At 39.5% G+C, this 23077-nt stretch overlaps 1 protein-coding gene across 1 annotated transcript in view; it reads right to left on the minus strand.

The window, feature by feature from the left end:
• NAV2 (neuron navigator 2) overlaps nt 1-23077 on the minus strand; it is a 219736-nt gene that overhangs the window by 21049 nt on the left and 175610 nt on the right. Inside the window, 11 exon segments of the mRNA XM_010007437.1 lie at nt 101-212; nt 820-903; nt 4474-4548; nt 4668-4691; nt 6937-6989; nt 11903-12091; nt 14243-14403; nt 16629-16673; nt 17904-17969; nt 19000-19467; nt 22373-23075. Coding sequence (XP_010005739.1) covers nt 101-212; nt 820-903; nt 4474-4548; nt 4668-4691; nt 6937-6989; nt 11903-12091; nt 14243-14403; nt 16629-16673; nt 17904-17969; nt 19000-19467; nt 22373-23075 — 1980 coding nt within the window.

Raw genomic sequence — 23077 nt, forward strand, 5'->3', positions numbered from 1 at the left:
AGACAAAGCTGATCTCCTGTGGTTGCATCAGCTGTTACCAAGAGGTCTGAAGCCCCATGAGCACCACACCACTACTAAATATAGTGCTTTTGCTTCTCACCTTTGCAGTTGAGCTCTGGTGTGTTGATGACTCCATTGATGGCAGCCTGGGCAGCAGCATTTTGCTTCTTCAGTAGTTCAATTGTCTTCCTTAACTCGTTCAGTTCTGAGTCCTTGAATAAGAGAAAAAAAAAAAGGTAAAAAAAAAAGGTGATTCATTGAAAAATATAATTATATCTTTGCACCAAAGAGACACATTTCAATCTGAGTGTTGATAGTTGGTAGAGAATGTATGGAATATATATGTACCAGGAGATGAAGATGAGGTCTGGTACACCTAAGGAAGCCCACCTCTAGCAGGCTGCAAAACAGCACATACTAAAAAAAATGTAGATGCTCTGCAATACAGAAATCATGTATGTCCAAGTATACTGTCCAAAAACCTAGTATTTCCTTTCTTGCACAGGTTTTCGTGGTGTTTTTCTTGAACATGCACATGTGTGGATGCATTTGGCAGAAATTTATAACCCAAATATGCAGTTCTCAATACTAGTGTCCAATGCAACAATTTGTAAGAAAATCTGATCAGTCACCACAACGTTCCAGTGAGGAAAACAAGTATTTTACACAAATCTTCATTACATTTTACTCCATCGCCACAACTGAGGAAACAGTGTCTGTGTTTGTTTGGTTTTTTTTTCCATCACAACTACAGAAGGAGGACGAGCAACAATGCTGGAAACAGCAGTTAAGACTTCCCCAGATAGTTTTCAAGCTTGCCTTTTGTTCTGCTGTCATGGTCAGGCTCTGCAGTCTGATTGTCATGTTCCCCAGGCTCTGCTCAAATGCTGCCACCAGGTGAGCCTGAAAGTTAAACCATATAGAAATAGTTGGTTCTTTCCCCCAACCCAAACAAGAATATTTCTGCAGGTATTTCAGTGGGCCACCTCCTGCAGTGCATATTTTGTGGTGTAAATGATAGGGAGAAAATAACATGGTTTGGAAAAGGTCAAACGAGTAGAGCACACGTTGTGAAAACAAATTCTCAAGAACCATTTAACTGGGGGGAACTGGAAATGCCAAAGGTAAAGGACCAATTTTGGAATTTTAGAAGATGACAGCCCTTCTGTGTACCACCACTGCCAGTAGCACATAAGGAAAGGAGGCAGTTTTAGGCTACCAACCATGCCCTGCTTGGCTTCAGAGAACACAGACGTAGGATAACGCTGTGACCTGGCACATCGGTAGGACATCTCCTGGAGGTGGCTTCTCAGTTGGCTGCTACATCCACCTCTTTGATACCATGATTTCAATAGCCAGGCCAATTATCTCAGGCACACTCTAACAGAACAGCAAAGCAGGATTTTTTTGCAGTTTGGAATTCTCTTGCATTCCGTAAAATGTGTCCAGAATACATCAAGAAAGAAATCACCTCCTGGGTCCTTAGGAGTTAAGGTCCTTTGAACAACCACATCCCAAATTAATCCAGTTCCTGTACTTTTCTAAAATGTTCAAAGCTGCTTGGATTTTGTGATTAAATGGAAAACACATTCTGGCACTTTGTTGAAATAGAAAGACGTGGGGGTTTTTTCTGAAACATCTCACAGATTAAGTAACTGAGGCTCTTAAATGACACTTTAGGGAATACACGTGGCCACCTGAAAGTATTCCTGATACCAAAAAGGCATGGAAGGATGACCTTGGTCATCTAGCCATATCCCCAAGCTACTACAAGCAATGACATGAAAAGATCTCCTATCACAAAATATAAAGAGGAGAAAGAGACAAATCCATCTGTATTTCTAAATATCTCCTGTTGTTCATTTTTTGAAACCAGACTTAATCTTTGACTTTTTATGTGGGCCATTATCAGCACAGTTAAGGCTACTCAGTGATAGTTTTCAGGTACCCTGACACAGTTCAGGTAACTCTTGCCACAAAGCTTTTGAGCTGATGTATCTACACCTAACTCAAAGACTTCTCCAATACTTGAACACACATTGCCTGCAACCAAGATCCCTCTGCTAAACATCATCCCAAACCTCCTGGTGATTGGCCAATGACCTTTTTTTTTTCATTTTCCATGAAAAAAAAAAACAACAAACCCAATGTTGATTATATTAAGAACATCAGTAAAGAGCCAAAAATTAAAAGTAAAAGGAAGAAAAAGCAGATTGAGAAGACAGAAAGGAACTTCATAAAAGGGAACTATATTTCTAGTGCCATGATATGGCACTGGTTTAGAGATACACATGTATATATATTTTTTTCTCATTAGTCATAGTAATCTACACTAACCATAGCAAGTACTATTTTATTTCTCTATTAAAAATGATTTTTATGCACACAACAACTAAAATGGTGCCAAATCTTACCAAGGGGAAAAGGACATTCTCTCACCTAAAGATATACAGGATAGAAAATCCTTTCAGAGAGCTATTGCAGACTTATTCAACAGCAGCACACAGCTGACTTATCCTAAATAACTGTTCTCACATTCACAATGAAAACAAACATGATCAGTACAATAACAGGGGGATGTGCATCTCTCATTCCCACCAGCCCCTATGAAAATAAGCAGAGCTGAGACTGCAAGAAAACAGCACAAAGTAATTTAAACCCTCACTCTACACATGTATGAAAACCTAAATATTTGTTTTAAAAACACAGACTGCAAAGCTTCTGTTGGGGAAGATGAACACAGAATAACAAAACTGATATTCAGGAATCCTCAGCAATACCCTGTAAAGGCAAAAAATAAACAGGCAAGTGGGACTGTGTGGATTCATAGTGGGACACAAACCCTTAATGCTTTCATCTGAACCTTCAGAAAAAGTCGCTTTCCAAACCAGATCAGGCACCTTGAAATTATTCCTATTGGGAAATTGTTCAGTGAGCTATAGAAACCAGTTAACTTTACTTCCTAGCTGGAGTGAAACCTTTTCAAATTCTTGCCCCTGATAGCCTGAGCAGCATCAAAAGCTACTGTGTCTCTACATGAAAAAAAATAATAAATTAAATCAAGATAATAATTTAAATTGCCTAACCTAAAGCATTCTATTAAGGAAATGTCCATAAAGCAGTGTCTTAACAAAAAGTCTTAACTTTTTTGGGAACAGACCTAGCCTTTTACATGGAAAATGAGTAGGTACTCTGAAAATAAGTGACTAGGGACAAATATATTAGTAAGACAGCTACAGCAACATCTCTGCAGCAGACTGTTGTTGATTTATGAACAAATGAGGGGCACGTCCAAGTCTAAGAAGTTTAAATATCATCAATAAAAAGCTACAACATTTTAGCACAGTGAGTGATGCAAATATAGAGTATTATCAACGTAACAAATTATGCTAAGTTTTTGGGGGCAATACTCCTTTCTAATCAAACAAAAGTGTACAGCAGCAGCAGCATGTGTTAAAAAACATTTTCTGCAAAGACAGTGGGAGTAACCATGCACAAATTCTTGGGGAAATGAACAGCAACTGGGGCAGGCACATAGCAGCATGTGCTATTCACTTCTCCTGTGGACAGGCTACTAATTCCTGTGCTGAGTAAGAGCTTACTGAACCGAATTGTTCCACAGTAGATTCCCCCTCGAATCCTAAGTTTTGTGTTCCACCTATTCAGAGAGCTGATGGACAGGAATGTCCTCTTCAGTAGCATGTGGCCTGATGTTTATTCATTCCCACAAACGAGGATGTCAATATGGTCTAGTTTGATGTCTATTCATCTGTGGCTTATTTACTCTAGAACTGCTTATTTTTCTAGCAAGCTTCTGTTTTGCAGATGCACAGAACTCACAAATAAACTTGCTCAGGTACATACACAGCATTGCCTCAACCCCACCTGGCTTTCAACTATTATTTTTTTCCAAGTGTCTTACATTACTTATTCATAAAGCTCCTTAGAGAAAACAATGCTGTCTGCATTGGTTAAAAATCAGGAATGTCCACTCTTTAAGTATAACTTTAAATTAGTTCTCAGAGCCCCTTTTACCACCATCATGCCATTAGCCCACATATTAATGCAACAGCAAAATATAATAGGCTTCAATCCATGTCTCTACCAATTTTTATTCCTGCCAATAATTACTTTCATCTGTACCCCAGTCCACCCAAATGTCCAAGCAAGACACTATTTATAAAAAAACACCCCATCCTTGAATATTCTGTCAAGATTCGAAGATTATTTGCATATATCTAAAGCAAAATCAATATTACAATTTATTATTGAAAGAAAGGCATAAGACAATTCAGTAGGACAGAGGATGTTAATTTTGGAAAAGTCCCACATGCATGCAGTTGCTTTTTTAAACACATAGGTAACATGAACCAAGTATTAAACACATGATATCTTTTTGTCACTTAAAAAAATTGGGGTAGCAGTTGATGCATTAAATGCATTCCCTGTTAGTGTTCTCAGAGTTGTACTCACATTGGCAGTCAACTGAGTTGTCAGAGCTGATACTTTTTCTTGGGATGCATCCAACTCTCTTCGTAGCTTGCGAATCTATATATTTTAAGAGAGCACTTTACTGCACCATAATATGGAGAAAGAAAACAGCAAGACACAAAATGCAGAGTGTCCTGATAGCACATTTATGCCTGTCAAATGTGATGTGTCCTTACCTCTGACTGGCACTTCTCTTCAGGCTATAAAGTAAAAACAGAAGAAAATACATGAGGATATTATAACCAGCCTGAGAAACAGATAACATTTTTCTGGTCTTTTTTTTTTTTTTGTGTGTGTGTGTTTGAAAAGTTCTAATGTGAATTCCATATTTTGGATTCCCACCTCCATATTCAGTCCAAGATAATATCCTAATTTACTTTCAGGAAAAAGAAAATAGGCTGCCAGCCTGCCAACCATTGCCCCTCAGAGTCTGATCCATGGAAGGGTGATGCCCTGGCTCCATGCATAAGGGGCAGCCCAAGGCTCAGAGGGGCAGCAATTCCCTTCTTCCCATGCTCAGCTTTCCATGGGATAGAGAGCAGGTTTTGCATTCCAAAGCGATGTGGAAATAAATAAATAAATGAATGAATTCCTTCCACTTAGGTGCTTCCTGGGGACTGTGGTGATGAAAAACTGAGGAGACACAACTAGTTATCTGAGGACGCAAAGTGGATGTGCTGACCATCCGCTGTGGTCTGCGTGATAAAACTGTGGCTACTAGGGCTTGTTTCTAACCAAAGTTATCAGCTGAGGAGAAGTATATGGTGGGAAATGACACACTCCACCACCCTTATGTAAACATGCCCACTACCAGCCTCCATGAAAATTATACCCATAAACCACACTATTAAGAGCCACTGGTGCTTGGGCAGCAAGCACATCAACCAGAGCTCAGGTGGCAGCTGCTGAGTGCTCTTCTTGGGGCTCCCAGGGTTATAAACAACAGCCCAGAGAAAATGGTTTGTTTTTCATCTTTCCAAAGCATTATCTGCTTTGGCTTCATAACAAAGAAACATGCATGTGAAATAATGCTAAATAACACTAGGCTGCCCCAGCAGACTTCAGAGACCATCACACATGATCTTCCAAGAGCAAATTCTTCCACATACTCTTGTACCACATATGTTTCAGCTGTGGATGTGTGGTGAGTGTGAAGATGCATCACACTTGAATTTCAAATTGAAGATGCTGTTCAATTAACATATATTTCAGAAGTAATTGTGATTGTTATTCACTGTTTTTTAGAAGGGTTGTGTTTAACGGGGGCCTACAAAGATGGGGACACATTTTTTAGCAGGGCCTGTAGCCACAGGGCAAGGGGTAATAGTTTTAAACAAAAGAGGGTACATTTAGAATAGATATAAGGAAGACATTTTTTACAATAGAGTGGTGAAACACAGACATGGGTTACCCAGAGAGGTGGTAGATGACCCATCCCTGGAAACATTCAAGGTCAGGTTGGATGGGGCTATGAGCAAACTGACCTAGTTGGAGATGCTCCCGCTCACTGCAGGGGGTGAGAAGAGATGACCTCCAAAGGTCCTTTCCAACCCAATCCATACTATGTTTCAATGATTTTTAAGAACCCCCCAAACCCGTGCTCCTGGCATGCCAGGAACACATCAGGCACCTTTGGTTGGGCTGGCTTGGATATCAGCAGCAGTGAAGCCACTGGGAATTGACCATCAGTGCCAAATGCTTCTGCACAGCCTTGTGTGGGCTGGAACCTGCTGTGCCCCTGGGTCACTGCAGATAACACTCCAACTAGCTAGAGAAAAGCCTGTCAAACCAGGGGCTGGGAGCTGCAGTCTCACCTCCCCATCACAGCACAGATGTAGCCTGAACTTGGAAGGTCTTCCATAGTACATGTTTACATGGAAAACCCTTGGTGAGACTATCGGAAGAAAATAATGCAACACACATTTAAAAACCCCTCTATTTTCAAACTCCAGTAAGCCTTATTTTAGGATCAGAGAACTTAAATAAAGACATACTTTCAGAGAAAATATTACTGGCATAGTGAACAAATAGCTTCTTTGGAATTATTGAAACCTGTGCATAAAGAAACTTACACTTCTTTAGTAGCAAATCATTAAGGCTGGAACGACTTTAAACAGCAATTAGGTAATGAAGTTCAAATCTCCTCAGATCTGCTGAGCTCCTTTGTAGCAAAACTTATTCAGTGCAGTTGTAAAACACTGACTCAAAAATAAATTGCTGCTTTTAGGTCATTAACACCTGTGTTTAATGACAAAACTGCTAAATATCCACAGTCTCCTTTGTGAATATAAACTTTCCTTTATAGCTGGCATTCAGAACACAATCAAAAAGAGGGTTTTTTTTCTTTCCTCCTCCCTGAACAGCAAAAAAAAATTAGCACAATAGGACCAGTCAATTCAATAATTTTGATTAGTAAGCCCAAATAGTTCATTTCATTATACTCACTGTTGAATAAATAGATGATGTACTGGATACCAAAGAGAGAGAAGAACCATGCACTAAAGAAAAGAAAATAAACACAATGACTATAAATATAACAACCACACAGTGGAATCATCACAGACCATCCATGGCCAATGACCAGTCTGCTGAATAAATACTTTCACAAATTTCATCACCCATCATAAACTTAATGAAGTTATTGTGCCATTAATGTACAGTTTGAAGAATGCATGGCCTGGTAATACGATCCATGAACTTTGGTTTGGTAAAGTTGTTTTACTTATTTATTTATTTAAAATTAGGTGTGGTCAGTAAGATTAAAAAGCTTTGTTGAATATTTATTGGGAAATAACTATTTCTTTGGAAAGCTTATCTTAAGACTCCTGCATAAGGGCTTACTCAGGAGAAAAAAAAAACCACAACAAATTAACTGAAATGTAGAAGAGATAACAAAAGTAAATCTAAGTATTTAATCTGCAGTTTTAGATTCAGAGGGTAGGTTGTTTTCTTTAAGCAGAAGACCAAGATGGAGATGTCCTGGGAAGACCACGCTACCCAGCTCCAGTATGAAACCAGATCCTCCAGGAGATGATGTGGAGCACCCAGAGCAGAAGCAGTGTCTAATTTTGGGACTCAGAATTGCCCTCTGAACTCAGCTGTATCTTCCTTCTGCTGACTGCAAGGGAGCATTGATGAGCTTAACATTCCCTACCCCTGCAGGGTTTTTTGGTCTTTCTTTAAAGCAATTACATTTTTTTTAACAAGGCAAAGTTGGTTTTCTCACAGAAAATCACCTGAGCGAAAACATGGCTACAAAACCTTTTCTGGAAAAAGAATCCGCTTCAAGCAGTTTTTACATTTCAATATATATTCAGTAAAAGACACACATATAGATTGATTCTCAAAGTTGTTACCATCACCTCTGTTAGGATTTACATATAACAATTTAATTTCTGATTATGCTATTAAAAAAACCTACCTGAAGCTATTCTTTCTGCTACTGAAACATAATTACCTTTCCTTTCTTTTTATTTTTAGAAACAAAATCCATCTAACTGAAACTTCCCATGCAAACTTCAGCTAACTTCTTACAAATCATATGAAATCTTGTTAAATCACTTTTTCTTTCATCTAAATCTTTCAGAAAGACAAAAAAAAAAAAGTTTAGAAAAGCTGCCATTTTGCTCTAATTACCTACTGCAATTCTCTTACATTCATAATAAATGGGCTCTGCTTTCCCATTGACATTATATCCTAAGGCAAGGCTGGAAAGAAAAGTAAACAAAGTCTAAGTTGGCTTCTGGAGGAATTTAAGACAATTTAAAAAACCCACACGAAAGCAAAAAACCCCTCACACCCATTTGCTTTTTCTGGTTAATCATATTTTCAATTAAAATGATCTTCAGAGTTAGATGCTAAGGACTGCACTGTATTAAGAACATAAAAATAATGAGTGTGAGTCAGAGCCAGGGTCTGTCTAATCATGTGCTCCATCTCTGGCTGCCACCACAGTGCATGTTTAGGGAAAAGACTGCAAGAAGGAGGCAGGCACCCAGTGATTTTTTTTTCCCCAGATACATCTTTGCATCTTCTGGGAATCAGCAGAGGTGGAAATTCCTCAGATGGGAACTACAGTCAGACCTTTTTTTTTCACAGTTGCTGTGACCTCTCTACCATTAATTTGCTTAACTGCTTCCAAGTCCACTAACACATTTTGTTTGTAACAAAAAACTCCACCTTTGTTTAGAAATAGAATTCTTTGCAGCTCTTTTAGATCTACTGCTGAATCAGTAAGTTTCCTGAGTGTCTCCCCAGTCCTGTAATATGAGAAGTAATGGACAACCAACCTATTCATAATGGACTACACAATGGATTATCACCTCCCTTCAGACATCATTTTTCCAAACTGAAGATTCCTAATCTGTTTCAACTCTCTTCATATCATAGATGCTATGCATTCAAGATCTCCTGGTCACCTTTCTTTTCACCTGCATTTTACCTTCAGACAGCCCTCTTCCAGATGGAAAGCCCCAAGGACAGGCAATATTGCACAAGGCCACAAGTGGACTCATACAGATACTACAATTTTATTTTCTGCTTTGCCTCTCTGTTTTCTTACTTTGTGAAGTGTTTACTAACTGAGGTGCATTCCAAAAAATCAACCATGCCAACTGGCCAGAGAAGAAACAGATTCCCTTGCAGTGACTTGGGACACACACATTTTGGAGTTATCAACTGGAATGATAAAGATCACGATGGGACTTTAAAGGGGGAAGGAAGACTCAGATTTAACAAAGTAAAAGAACATATAACTCTGGGAATCATATTCCTGCCTTGTAAAACGTCACATTTAATCATGTTTGAATGTGCAGATAGTTTGAGATTTCTAGTTTGAAGGACAGCTAAGGAGTTAATATTTTTGCGCAATTTCGTTCCAAGGTATCTGCAGATGGCTACTTTAAGGCCACTTAATGAAGAGCCTGAAGGCAGTTATGCTCTTGATGTGATTCCTGTTTTCTGCAGTTAACATGCATCTGCACGCAGGCTACAAACCCAAATTGTTTTGGAGCTATTACTTTAAAGCACTATAAATGCAGATGTAAGCATGTATCATTTTAAATGTCAGACAAGAAATGGTCTAGGTGTGATCAACTGCCCCAAGAGTAGAAAGAACAACAGGTATTGAAGTCAGTAGCACAAAAAGAACACAAATGTATACCCCAAGGACAATGACTAATTCCTTTCTCTCTAGGAGGCAGAAACGTCAGGGTGGAGCCAGAGGCAGCTCAGCTCCTGGGGAAGACTGATGGCCAGGGCAGCAGGGAAAGTTCCTATAATATTTCTATAATACTTTTTGATCTGTTCTGTCAAGGTGAAGGTGAACTTGATCCACAGGTTTGAAAGCACAAGACAACACATATGCCATATTCAGAACCACTTGCTTCCTTATAACTTGTGATCCCTGAGAAATAAGCAGGAGCTAAGAAGCAGGCTGGGCCTGCCTTCTGTACAGCCACAGAAGTGACAGACCTGTAACCTGAAGACAAAATCGTGGACAGTGCACCTAGGCATTCATCCCTTCTGGTAAAATATTAATTATCCTTTTAGGTGGCAAAAATTTAGGAAAATCTGAAAGGGATTTCTGCAGCATGTCAACTGAAGAGGTCAAATTCCTTCTTGAGACACAGAAGTAACCTTTTTCCACTGCTTTCAAGTACATAACTGAGCCTCTATGTAGGTTCTGCATAACCTCAGTAGAGGTTTCTTGGACTTTTTAATGCTTTCTTAAAGTAAGTGAAAAGCACTTAGGAAACATTTCATGTAACTCTTCCTTTTTCCTTTTCTTTAAATGGTTCATCCTCTAACATTTAATACTTATTAAATATCCTTCCAAACAAGCCTCTCTCCTGGACAAGAATTTCTAAACTAGTTTAACCTTTAACATGCAAAAATGGACTTGCACACTTAAAAGACCTATGGCTGCAATTTTTTGAGGATACCTTCAATAGAACCTGAACAAGTTTTTCTGTAGTGGCTCTTTCAGCAACTCATCTACATATAACACAGATGCAGTGACTTAAATTCCTTCACATATTATATTAAGAAACTCTTTAGCAAGAGCAGGAGTATTCATCACAGAATGGGATTCCACTGACTAAGCAATGGCAATCTTTGACTGCTCATGATCACCTAGCTGTCTGAGAGAATGGCACGAACAGAAAAGCTAATTCCTGCAGTGACACAGTTTTAAGCCCTACAGCCTTATTCTAATAATTTTCAACTCCTAAAGAAGATCCTGAGCCACAAGCCTCTAAAATACAATTAAATGTACTGGAGTCAGATTGGCTAAATTCAATAATGAATGTTCTGAATCTTCCCAGAGCAACAGCCACTGTGCATTCTGTACCTCTTCCAATTGCAGAAAACTGGTAAAATAAGCAGCATCTCCAGGAGGGCATCTTTTGTCTCTTAAAGATCCCTGCAGGCACTTAAGTTTGAGTCCTCACAGGCCCAGCTCTAGCAGAACAGCCACAACAGGGCACTGATATTAACTGCTGGGTAAGTGTAGGTCCTCATCAGTGGAGGAAGCAAACCAGCAAGGGCTTGTGTGACCTGCACTTCATAGCCAAAAAGCTCCTAATCCTTGCCAGAAAGGAGATTTAAGACTCAGGGAGCTAATGCTGAAAGAGCTTCCTATGACCTTCCTATGAACCACGGCCAGAGCTCACCCCACACTTGACTTCTCAAAGTGCAACACTTGAGGGTTTTAAGGTGTGCTCATAGCTACACCTGCTGCAGACACATGGTCCCTTCAGCAGCAGCAACCAAAACATTTATTTATTTATAAGTAAATGACTTTTTCTTCTGATATTTACATGTGCTTCTTCAGGTATGATTATGTGTTTGAAAAGGCAACAAGGAATTAAAAAGAAGAGCCTAGATGTTTTGAAGAATTACCCAGGTCCCTTCTGTGAAAGACATTCAGCAGAAATAAAAAGTAAAGACAATTTGAATAAAGATTAAGTACTGGAAAAATTACCTGGGATAGAAACAACAGTCTGGCTGATGTCAATTTTTTATGCTACCAAGAGAAGTGTGGAGGCCCAGGTTCAGAAGAACAATCTTATTAAAAGCAAACACTTGAATATGCTAACTCTAAGCATGAACTAGAGTAATTCTGAGATCATTAAAAATGAAGCACAAGATGTTTTAAACCATTTCTTGATCAGTGATGGTCTAGGTACAACACTCACATGCTTTCATATGTCCAGCCAGAAGAATCACTGAGTGAATATCAGAATGATGATGAGCAGGACTAAAGATTTATCTAACAGTGAGAGCTCCACGCAGAAAGAACTGTGCTCTGCAATTACCCCTGTGCTTGAACTAGAAAGCACCACATTTTTACTTGGTCAATGTGAAAATCCCATCTCCTCCCATTTCCAGCACCACCACACACTTCACTGACCTTCTTCAAAGCCATCACGGAAAGAGCCAGATCGGCTCATTGTCCTGCTTTTCTCATCCAAGGACATGGAGCTGTTCCTGAAGCGCGTGTCGCTGTAGGGGTCGTAGGGCCCGTCTGCGTTGGACAGGCTGTGGGTCCGTAGCATGGTGGGATTTGACAGGCTCATCTGGGCTGCAGTGGTTGGGCTTGCTGCAAAGTGAAGAATAAACACCAATTTATTTTGCATGACCACAAATTTTCATACCAATTTTTCCTGCAACTATAAAAAAAGCTTTTTTTTTTTTCTTTCTTGAAGACACAGGTTTTTTTGGTCATCCTTTCCAGGCTTCGTTATTATTCTAAGTCAAATAAACTCAAATAGGAGGTATGCAAATCAACCTAGTGAATAAGAAAAGTCAAATAAATAAGGTCATTTTAAACACGCTACAGACAAGCTCAGTCAACTCGCTAGCACCTTGTGGGCACGAACTAATTAACCCTAATTTAATTTGGAGGAGTCTTTCCTCAAAAAGGACTAAAATGCCCTATGGAATTTAAGCTAGTGTTTTGCCTATATAGAACAGGCCTAATGAACTATCTCCTTCAAAGCCTTCAAGTTCTCAGAAAACAGTATTTTCTAAGCATTTAAGTCACTAATCATAAGAGCTTCAGCTTCCTAACAGTTGCATCTTTCAGAATTGTTTCTTTCCACTATGAAGTCCTGAGAATTATCACTTTTGCCTCAAAAGCCAATATTCTCCCAGCCAGCATTTAGAGTACAAAATGTCTACTCCAGTTTCATCTTTTTCAAAGAGCTTTTCTGCTAAAATTATACCTGCTATTTACTAAGAGCTAGTTGATCTGTGGAAGAAAGAGAATAACAAAATTGCTGTGCAACCGGCAGGTTCCTCCTGGTGTGCTGTCATTGCCCGTTCCTACGTGCATCATCACCTGATACAGACTGTTGTAGAAGGTGCAATATTTCAGTTTAAAGGTGCTCAACTTTCCTACCAGTGTTTGCTATTAAATTAAACACATTGACCTCCCTTGACTCCAATGCCTCCAAGCTTTTCTTAAGAACACAAAGAAACATTTTCCTTTTTTGTTGTTTATTGCTTGCGGCCAAATAGCTTTTGAAGTTTACTGTAAGTAATTTTCAATATTCTCCATAAAGAGTTAACTTTCTGGGCTACATCTTTTCTTTTTTTTTTTACCATTAAAGCCCTTTCATGAACTTTCATGACAGTTTGTTAGCTATTGGCAGTGTAATTACACTGTGTATATACTCAGCTGAAATTTTGTTAAGCGGTGGTTTATTTAAAGCTGTTTATTTAATCTGTTTCTTTCCAGCTCACTCAATGAAAAGCTCTAGAATGTCACTCCTGCAACTCAAAACTGAACAAGAAATAAGTGACTGGGCTGCTGCAAATTCACATGATGCAAGAACTCTCTTAACTATTTTGCATATTATTTATTATTCTGGAAAAGATGAGAGGGGCTTCTGAAAGTCAAAAAGAAACAGAAGATGTCTGTCATAGTACTTTCCAAATGCCACTTAACTTAAAGCATTGATTTATATACATTACCAAGTTGCAAAAGCAACTAAGCAATGCTCAATCTTCATACCAGAAATGAGCATTATCACTTTAAATTAATTTATTTTAACTGCTGATATGGCCAACTAAAATCTGCAAAGTCTTATCAATCAACTTAGTTACTGTTTCCTTCATTTAAAAAGTGTTTACTTTCATCAATGTAATTAAGTGAAGGAATGGCATTTTCTCTGACTTAAAAGTCTTTTATATATTATTTCAGACTGAGCTTTGTGTAATTTCCCAACAAACCACTTGGCAAATACAGACACGTAGATGTGGTGCTGAGGGACATCGTTTAGTGGTGGACTTGGCAGTGAACTAGCTTAACAGTTGGACTTGATGATCTTAAAGACCTTTTCTAGCCAAAATGATTCTATAATTCTATACAAAGACAAACCACCTCAGACTGATGAGACTGGCACATTTAGTGAGTAATATGCTTGGGTTTTAAAGCCATATTACTAAACAGGTAGGCAAATGTCCTTGAAACACACCAATGTGTGGTGTTAACAAATAGCTCTGCTGAATAGTGCACAATTTTTATTAAGGCATCCAATTACTCCCAGAGAAGTATTTTCAAAGAGTTACTGCAGTTTTGCCACCTTTGGCCATATAAGATAATAATGCTAATTAGTCACATTCATATCAATGAAAGTGCTTCTCCAGGTTGAACCTGGGACTCGGAGCTGCTGAAAGAAAATTATATTGTGTAATTTTCAAGACACATAAAGTATTGCTACGATTATCCAAACAGATAATTATTCACCAAGCTGCGAGAAGTTAAATCTAGTTCCAGAGGGTGATGTGATGCTGGATCCAGATGAAAATGGAGAAATGGAAGCAGTATCCTGAAGCCCTCCTGCTGAATGGGACCGTAGCCATTCTTTTGCATCTTCTTGATTACGGAGCTGGGAGGATGGAGTATACCTGCAAAACAAGCAGGTTTTATTTAAAATGAACTGCAACGTTTACTTACAAAAAAAAAAAAAAACAACCAAAAAACTCAACCATGAAATGTCACAAGACTTGGGGAAGAAGAGAGGGAAAGAAAGATGGAAAAACTCTCAAATGAAATTTTAGGATTACAATTCTATAAATACAATTCTGAATTAAGGAGCTATTTTAAGCTGTTCTAAGCTGTTCCTAATTCATTTCACTTCTGTTTGGGATAAAAAAAAACCAAACCCAGAACTCCTCTCCCACAGCTTCAGAAGTGAACAAATTAATAGTGAACACAAAGCTACGGATAGAACTTGTGCACTGTAGCCTGTAGAATAAAATACACTGCGTATTACGTATGCAAGATTAAAAAATAAAGCCATAATTTAGAAATCCTTTCATTTCCTCAAGGTATGCCAGAATTCTATCACTATTTTAATATTTTGGTGCATTGCTAAGCCTAGTTGGCTTTTTGGTTATATTACAACCAAATTCAAGTCAACAGAGGCACTAACATGTTTTTAAACCAGTTGTGACCTAATAATTCATATTCCAGAGACATTCATATAAAGGCCTGTGGAGGTGTATCCCATTGAGTTCACAACTAATAGCATGAAATCATCCTAGAGGAGACTATGTTTAGCCTTTCTGAAGGCAAGGAAAATAGCGGAAGCATTGCCTGTGCCAACATCAACAGCGAAACACCCGCTGGCTGCTTAAGCTTAAGTTCTCAAGCTGCTTCTGTACATGCCTAAAAAATAGGAACGTTAGCAGAGGTGTTGTGAGAAATACGTGCTAGGGTGCAGGTATCAACAGAAAGAGCATCATGGAAACACTCGTCTGTTGATGGAATCCAGTGTCTGAAGCCACCTGCTTTTGAGAAATATTTATGAGTTACTAGCTCTCCTTCCAAAAACAAAACACTTGGAGTCTATTCTTAGTTGACATTATCTATTTAATTAATTAGATGCCCTCCAACTACTCTACAGCGAGATATCACTTATTAAGACTAATTTAAATCAGTGTGAACAATACAATCCCTGACACTGTAAAAACTCAAACTACTTTCCAAAAATGCATCCATTCTGCTGCTCATGCCTCAACAATTAAGCAATAGTCTCTGACTATGTGTATCTCTGAAACTTTGCACACATATCAGTTAACTAAGAAAGGGGCTTTTAGCAGTTATTTTACTTTAACTCACTAAGGATTTTAATTTTTTTTCAGCATTAATACCTACCTCTTCAGCACTGAAATGTTTTAATCTTAGAAACGAGTCTTTATTTTGTTAGAGACATACTGGAGAACCACAGAAACATTTTAAACACAAAGCTATTTTTAAAAAAGGCTTCTAGCACTTGGCTTCATGGGACAAAGCTGCTGTGAAGAACAATGTGTATAGCACAGAATAAATAAACTGCAGTTGCAAATTCAAGGCATCAACTCAGTGATCCCAGAAGCTGGACTAAGCAATTTCTGAAGCTGCACTAAGCAATGTTTGAAGCTGCAGTTTTTTAAATTATCTGGGGCATCATCTGTAAGCTCTGTAGCACGTAAAGCATTTAATTAATACATCTAATGTTGATAATCTTTCTGGAATTGCTTGTATCAATGGGAAAATCTTTTTTGGTGCAGTTTTTTAATATTATAAAAGTCATGATCTTACAGATACACAAAACATACGAGAAGACAATTGCCAAAAGTTTACTTGGGGATTATTTTGTTGTTGTTGTTCTTTTCTAGAAGAGTACAAATTATCTTTAAGAGCTCTAAATATTTAGGTATTCTGAAGATTATTTTTTTTTTAAATTAATGTCCATTCTCATCCCAGAAGGTCTGGCATATTGAAAATATTTTCTATTTGTGTATCAACATGAACATTCCCGGGTGAAAATGATCTCAAGTCATTCCATGTAATAGCCATAGAAGCTGCCAAATTATTGTTTTCAAGTCAAGCCCAGTGATGGTTTATGAGATGCTTTTCAGCAATTCAGCCAGCAAAAGCCACAATTCTTGCTCAAGCGGAGAAGCCACTGGATGAAAAAAAGCACAGTGGTCAATGACCTTCTATGAGGATGAAAGACAGAAAGAATGAAAGAAAGAAAGCTGTTGCTACCTCTTGCAAACAGCCATCACCACCAGCCACAACAGAAACACAAAGCAAACTCCAAAGCCACCACAAAAGCTGTTAAACCGTGTGGAGACACCAATACCTGAGTCCCTTCTTAGGCAAAGTGTTCCTATCAAGATGTGGGTCGCTGCAGAAAAGTTAAAAGAAAAGAACTTCAGAGAAGAACAAAAAGGGAAGGAAAAAGATCAGGATGAAGACGTACAAACATCTGCATCACCTTTTCAGAGGAAAAGGTGCTGGGGCCTTCCTAGAGAAACATGCAAAAACCTCTTCACCTAGGTGTGGATTTGCACAAACATGCATCTGGTACCATGCCAATGAACCTCATCTCTTCACAACGTGGTTTTGCTATTTCTCCGACCCACAATGAACAAAAACGGCTCTTTAAATGTCAAAGGGATGCTTAAAAATATGCTTTTCAGCAGGCGTGAGGTAGACTGTGAAAACTGATGAGAATCTTCCAAGTCCAAGCCACCTTCCTGTCATTCCTTTCAGCAGACACCATTCAGGGAATGCAGCTAATTACTGTAATGCAGCTGCAATGTATAGCAGTAAAAGCATTGAGCCCAGACAGTTTCAATTTTCAAGTCTTAACTTAAATTCTATTAGTTAAGTAAAATGAGTCTATCAGCTGTCCAAAACCCAAATAAATATTTAAGTTTATGTTTTCACAAATAATGCAACTTGTAACTCAGCAGAGTCTGTTAATTTGTTTTAAAAGAAAATATCCACGTGTTTAAATTAATTAATTTAATGACAATCCTTATAGCTAAATTACAGTGTGGGAGCAACTAAAATTACAGCAGTGAGCAGAAGTGAGCTAGAGTGTTTGGATCTGGGTTGCTTTTTCCTAACTTTAGCATTCATCTTTACAAGGATGGATGTACCCCAGTGCCTGCAAAAACACTCAGAGCCAAACTGCAATAAAAGACTGACGAGACACTGAACGACACGGGGACTTCACGACAAAAAAGACAGGCCTGAAAGGCAGTGGGGAAAAGCAGCATGCCAGAGGAATGCTGAAATGCTAGTGAGAGTTTAGATCGTTAGGAAAAAAAAAATGGCAAGACTTTCAAATTGCCTTTTGGCAAAAGAAATGAGGAGGGAAAAAAAATACCAAGAGCAACCCCAAAAGCATGCCGACCCTGCCATAGGCCACTGTCCAGATTAAGTTAGGTAGGTAATGGGGTGTTTGAGGGGACTCTCACTGGCATGTCTTTGTGTCAGTTCACACTTGAACAATGAACACAGCAGAGGACTCAACTAAGCACAGTCTGGCACAAAACAATTTGCTTCACCAAGATGGGCAACAAAACCTATAGCCTTGTGCATACTCCTGTCCTGAGACAGGCATTACCTGTCCTGTCTCCTGGGCAAAGTATTGCGGCAGAATTTGGGGCTAGCGGCGGGGGAAGAAAGAGGGCTAGAAGAATCAGTCCAACAAGACAGAAAACAAGAGAAGGAATATTAGAATGGAACAAGGAGAGAACAGAAAGGAGTTATAATAAATTACAAACAGAAACCCAACCTATCAGAACATTATATTCAGTGGTAACTTTCTCCATTGAGATGCAACTACAAACATTTTGCTACCTGGCTGCATAATTACACATCAGGATACAACTGGTTTCCAATGCTTGCAGAGGTACTACTGCCTTCTACAAAAGGTCACTGGGGGAACATGCACTGCAAAGCATTGTATGATTTATCCCAATGTTGGCTCGACGTGCCATTAATACAGCTCTGATGCTGGAAAAGCAGTCCCATTCCTCCTCCCTGCTCTGCCTGTTCCCAGTTCCTACTCTGTGTCCACACAGGTACTGATGAATCTCATCATGTAAGGAGCTGGGGAACTGATCCATCTGAAATACAATTCAGGTGATCTTTTTCTGTTGGATCCATCTCACAGTCAGGTTCACAAAGCATTCATATCAATGCCGAAACACGTGAGCAGCTGGAGATGGGACAGGGCAGCAGGGAAAGGCCAAGGAGGGATCAAGTGCCTAGGGAGACAGGGACTTCTCTTTTCAGCATGACCTCCAGGTTAAAAGCTTGGCAAACATTACAGACAAGAAGTGAAACAAGAAACAGCTGGTTTATCCAATGAAAATGATAGCAAAGCTGGAGGTTTTTCTGAATATCACTATCAGATCAACTTTGGAAAGATAATGTATGGTGCAAAATTCAAATATTGGGTGGAATATGGAAGCAAGGGAAGCTGCCACATTGACTACCACAGCAAATTAAAAACCTCCCCTGAACTCGTCCTCTTGCTCTAAACTGGGGTCCTTGCCTGGAATGGCTTCTTTGTACATTCTGATAATAACCATTCACCATTATCTCGTAAGAAGCACAGCTTGACTTACATCAGCAGTGTTTGCTGCTGCTGCCAGGACTTCATTCACATTGGAGTACATACAAGCTTCATGGAAATGAGAGAAAAACCCACTCACCTTTCAGACAATGTTGTCTTAACACTGTTGGTTCGGACAAAGGGACTCAGAGAATCATCTTTAGAGCCGGGAGTCAAGCCACTGGAGGAGTTATGGCTCAGCCCTCCTCCACTGCTCAGGGAGATATCAATGGATTCACAGCTGGTATGGAGACTGCTGACAGACTGATATCCAATGCCATCCTTGCTAACAGCAGACGAGCTACTCGCGTTGGTTCCCCATGTCAAACTGTTGGAAGGAGCTGAATGTGCAGAACTGGGACTAGAAGCTAGTGGAGATTGGTTCATATCTGTGTTTTTACTATACAAAGGACTGCTGCCCCCACTGCTCAGCATCCCACTGCCAGATGGTGAATCAAGGTTACCCTGCTGGTTCATAGTAGCATGAGGATTGGAGATGACTACGGAATTTTTCATATTTTCAGCTGTTGTGATGGGAACTTGTTTACTAGGTTTGCCACCAAAAAGTCTGCAAAAAAAGACAACATGAAAAATAGGTAAAATGGAATATTAAATATGAGGATCTTTTATATCTAGACCACATATATCATCTTAGCTTCTGAAAATCAACATTAAGTAAATTATTCTGGACCAGACACACACAACTATCAATTTACGTATCTCTCCATGCTCACTCCATCTTCACTTGAGTCCAGAGATAATTATGATCGTTTCAAACCTATCGTAGGTGATTCTTCTCTGAATCATCAAATAATACTTTCACAAAGCTAAAATACAGCCATATTGTCTTCCGGAACACATCTCAATGGGATGGTTGCTGTTGGATACCTGCCACAAAGCACCTGGGCAGCACTGCTGGATCAGGCTTAGATGCCAACCTAGACCTGTCTCATAATCCAGCACTGCTCTGTGCCATGATCCTCCAGCACCTGCTGTAGACAGACGTTCACAAACTAGCATAGTGCTGGTAAACTTGGTTCACCTGGACACCACACCTTGCTGATTAGGAGACACTGACTTAGACAAGTCAGTCTGCATGATCAAATCCATTCTTACAGGGATTTAGAGACATTTAGAGTCTAGGTTTTATTTAAAGTTAATGTTATCAGAGCAAGTATGAAGATAAATGCCAAACCATACCACAATGACCTTCAGCAGCAATACCTGCATGGTATTCCTGGCTCCTACAACATTGCAGACCATCACTTCAGTTGTACTGGGGGGACTGTACTCTCAAGAGGTAGGAACCTAGAGCTTAAAAAAACTCCAACCACCTACAAAACAGTCTTACAAGCTGTTTTTAAACTATGCAGTCCTCCCAAAACTGTTTCACAGCACCTCTAACACAACTGCAAGGATGCTGCACTGTGGCCCAAACAGAAAAAAGCTGCTATTAAAGGCAGTGTCCAGTCAAAACCACAACCTCACAACAAACACGTTCAGAAGAGGATGTGGCCTGGAGAGCAGCCCAGAGACAATCCAACCCAGCAAGACAGTCACATCAGTACAGAGATTAATTCTGAAGAACGTAATCTCTACAAGGAAGGACATCCCCTGCCAAGGAAGGATATCTCACTCCAATCCACTGTTACTGACAGAAGACTGATATATCCGAGCTGGCTCTTGGGTCATGCACGCCTCCCACTAACAGAAGAGCCATGCAGAGCATTAAGACCCCATGTAATAATAATAAGATAGATCAACATAAATTATGGTTTCACTTAAGAGTCATGCTGGATAAGTAAATGGAAGCCAAAGGGACTACTGAGAGAACAAAGACAGTCATGGGCCCCACTGCAGAATTATAGAATGTCACTGTTTATGACACCATAGAAGTTACGTATGTTCACAGACTTGCTGATAAATCTGTATCATTACAAAGGTATGAATTTTAATTTATGGCATAATATTGTAAAAAGACAAAAGGCTGAAAGGCAAAATCCAAAAAACCAATGTGTGCAACTCATCTCAACTATGAAAATTAAGTTAAAAATCTTGTAATCTCAAATACCAGTAATAACCAGACGAGGCCAAATTCAACTCTGATGCATTACAATATGTGCCTATTTAGACAGTCTGGTGAAAAGTCAAGAGTGAAATTGCAAATCAAAATGAGGGAATAGTTAAAATTGAACCTGAATGTCTTCTTCAAGTTTCATGCACTGGTAACGCAGTAATTTCAATTACATGGCTAGCAAGGTGGTTTTCTAGTAATCAAAAAGTTTCCAATCAAATCTCAAGATTGATCTACCTGAGGCTTGCAACACTGTAAATCTGCATTTCTCATGGGGTTTGCTACGGAAACGAAAGGTCCATTGGAGGTTTTCTTTTTAAGCAATCATTGATGAAAATTACACATTCTAAAGGACATCTAATGATAACCGGGATCAAAATAAATGAAATGTCTCGAATTATCCTTGCAGATGCTCTTCAAATAAAAGCACTCATCTTAAAAGGAACAGTTTACAACTCTTTACAGCGGTAGCCTAAGCTGTCATCACAGCCATTATGCTTGCACTGGTGCTTCAGATGGAATGTGGCTTTCTCACATGACTGGAAGCAGGATGATGTAGCATAACTGTATGGGTATTATGGGCATCAAGACAAAATGAAATGCAAAACACCACATTGAAACAGACAAGCTACTCATGTCAAATTAAACTGAAAAAAGAGTATCAGCAGAACCTCTCACCAATCTCAAGGCTTCGATGCACACTGCATCAACAAATTAATCCCTGACCAGCTCAATATTAATGTTAAAATCACGTGTAGGGCAGTGGTGAAGAAATAAAAGGTAAGATTTTTGTTTAAATACGTATTCAAATCAGAAAATTCAACCCAGCTTGGTAACTTTACTTAGTGTTCTTTTACACAGTCGAATAACCAGATGTTGAGTCTTGCAACACACTGGCCTAATCACACCACTGAAAGACTGGTTTGGGTTGGGCATGTGAGTCGACATATGTCATGTCAAATGATGCATCTGTCATAATGAAAGCCTGAAATAACTCTCCTGTTGTCAATGTATAGTTTGATCCACCACTGGAGTATTTCCAGCTTTGTTACATATAAATTGGTGCAAGAACTCTTCAGTAAACTTCAGATAAGAAAACTCCTTATTCCTGCAATATCTGCATGGCTAAAGCCTTCAGGTATGACTTTTGCTACAAAGAGACTCGTATGACAATTGCCAGAATTGACTTTCTGCCAGAAAGTTGTTTTTTCCAGATGTTCAATTTTTGCTGCTGTCATTGGCCAACCTGTTTGTGCGAAATCAAATGTCAATACAAAGACCTTGATGTAGGACACTAAAGAGTAAGTGCTCCACGAAACACAGCCAGGCCTGGCTGGAAGAGTCCTGATCATTCAGCTCCGACTAACATCATTGCACGATCAACGGATTTGTTGCCTACCTGCGCAAAGTGGGAGAGGCCACATCGGGGTACTTGGCTCCTTGCTGGTGAGTGCTCTGAGCTCCACTAGAAGCAGTCTGTGATGCAGGGTTCACTTTAACAGAATTACATGAGGCCACGCTTTCGTTGTCAGACGAAATCCCTTTCTCTTTATCAGTCTGATTGACTAATCCTGGCAGAGAGTTTCCAAGGATTACCTTGGTAGGCTCTCTCATTTTAGGGACAGGCAGCCCGGCTGACTTGCTGCTTATGTTGGAGTCTATGCTACTGGTGCTAGATCTATTCCCAGCTCCACTTCTGCTACTGGATTTACTGGGCCGGGGTAAACTACGATACTGGAGATTAGTTCGGGTGCTAAGTGCTAAGTAGCCATCATCCTGGTTCTGTGAGCCATCAACACTAGTCTTCCGACCAGTGGTCCTACCCATGAGTCCAGATGACTTTGGGATTTTTCCCAGGGTGGCCGATCTACTGGTGATAGTTGCCCCGCTGGCAGTGATTATAGTCATGCCTACAGCTGACCCGCTCTGTTTCTTAAATCCAAATGTATTAGCATTAGCAGCAGTTGTTCTAGAGTTACTTGTGGGAAGCTTTTTGGATTCATCACCACTGCTGCGTCCTGCATCTGATGGGGAACGTTTAACATGTCCAGCTTTAGGAGATAGTCTACCCTTTTCTTATACCTTGGCGTCATCAGTTTTCCCT

Source organism: Chaetura pelagica, unplaced genomic scaffold (assembly GCF_000747805.2).
Source record: "Chaetura pelagica isolate M959 unplaced genomic scaffold, ChaPel_1.0 scaffold401, whole genome shotgun sequence".
Lineage (NCBI taxonomy): Eukaryota > Metazoa > Chordata > Aves > Apodiformes > Apodidae > Chaetura > Chaetura pelagica.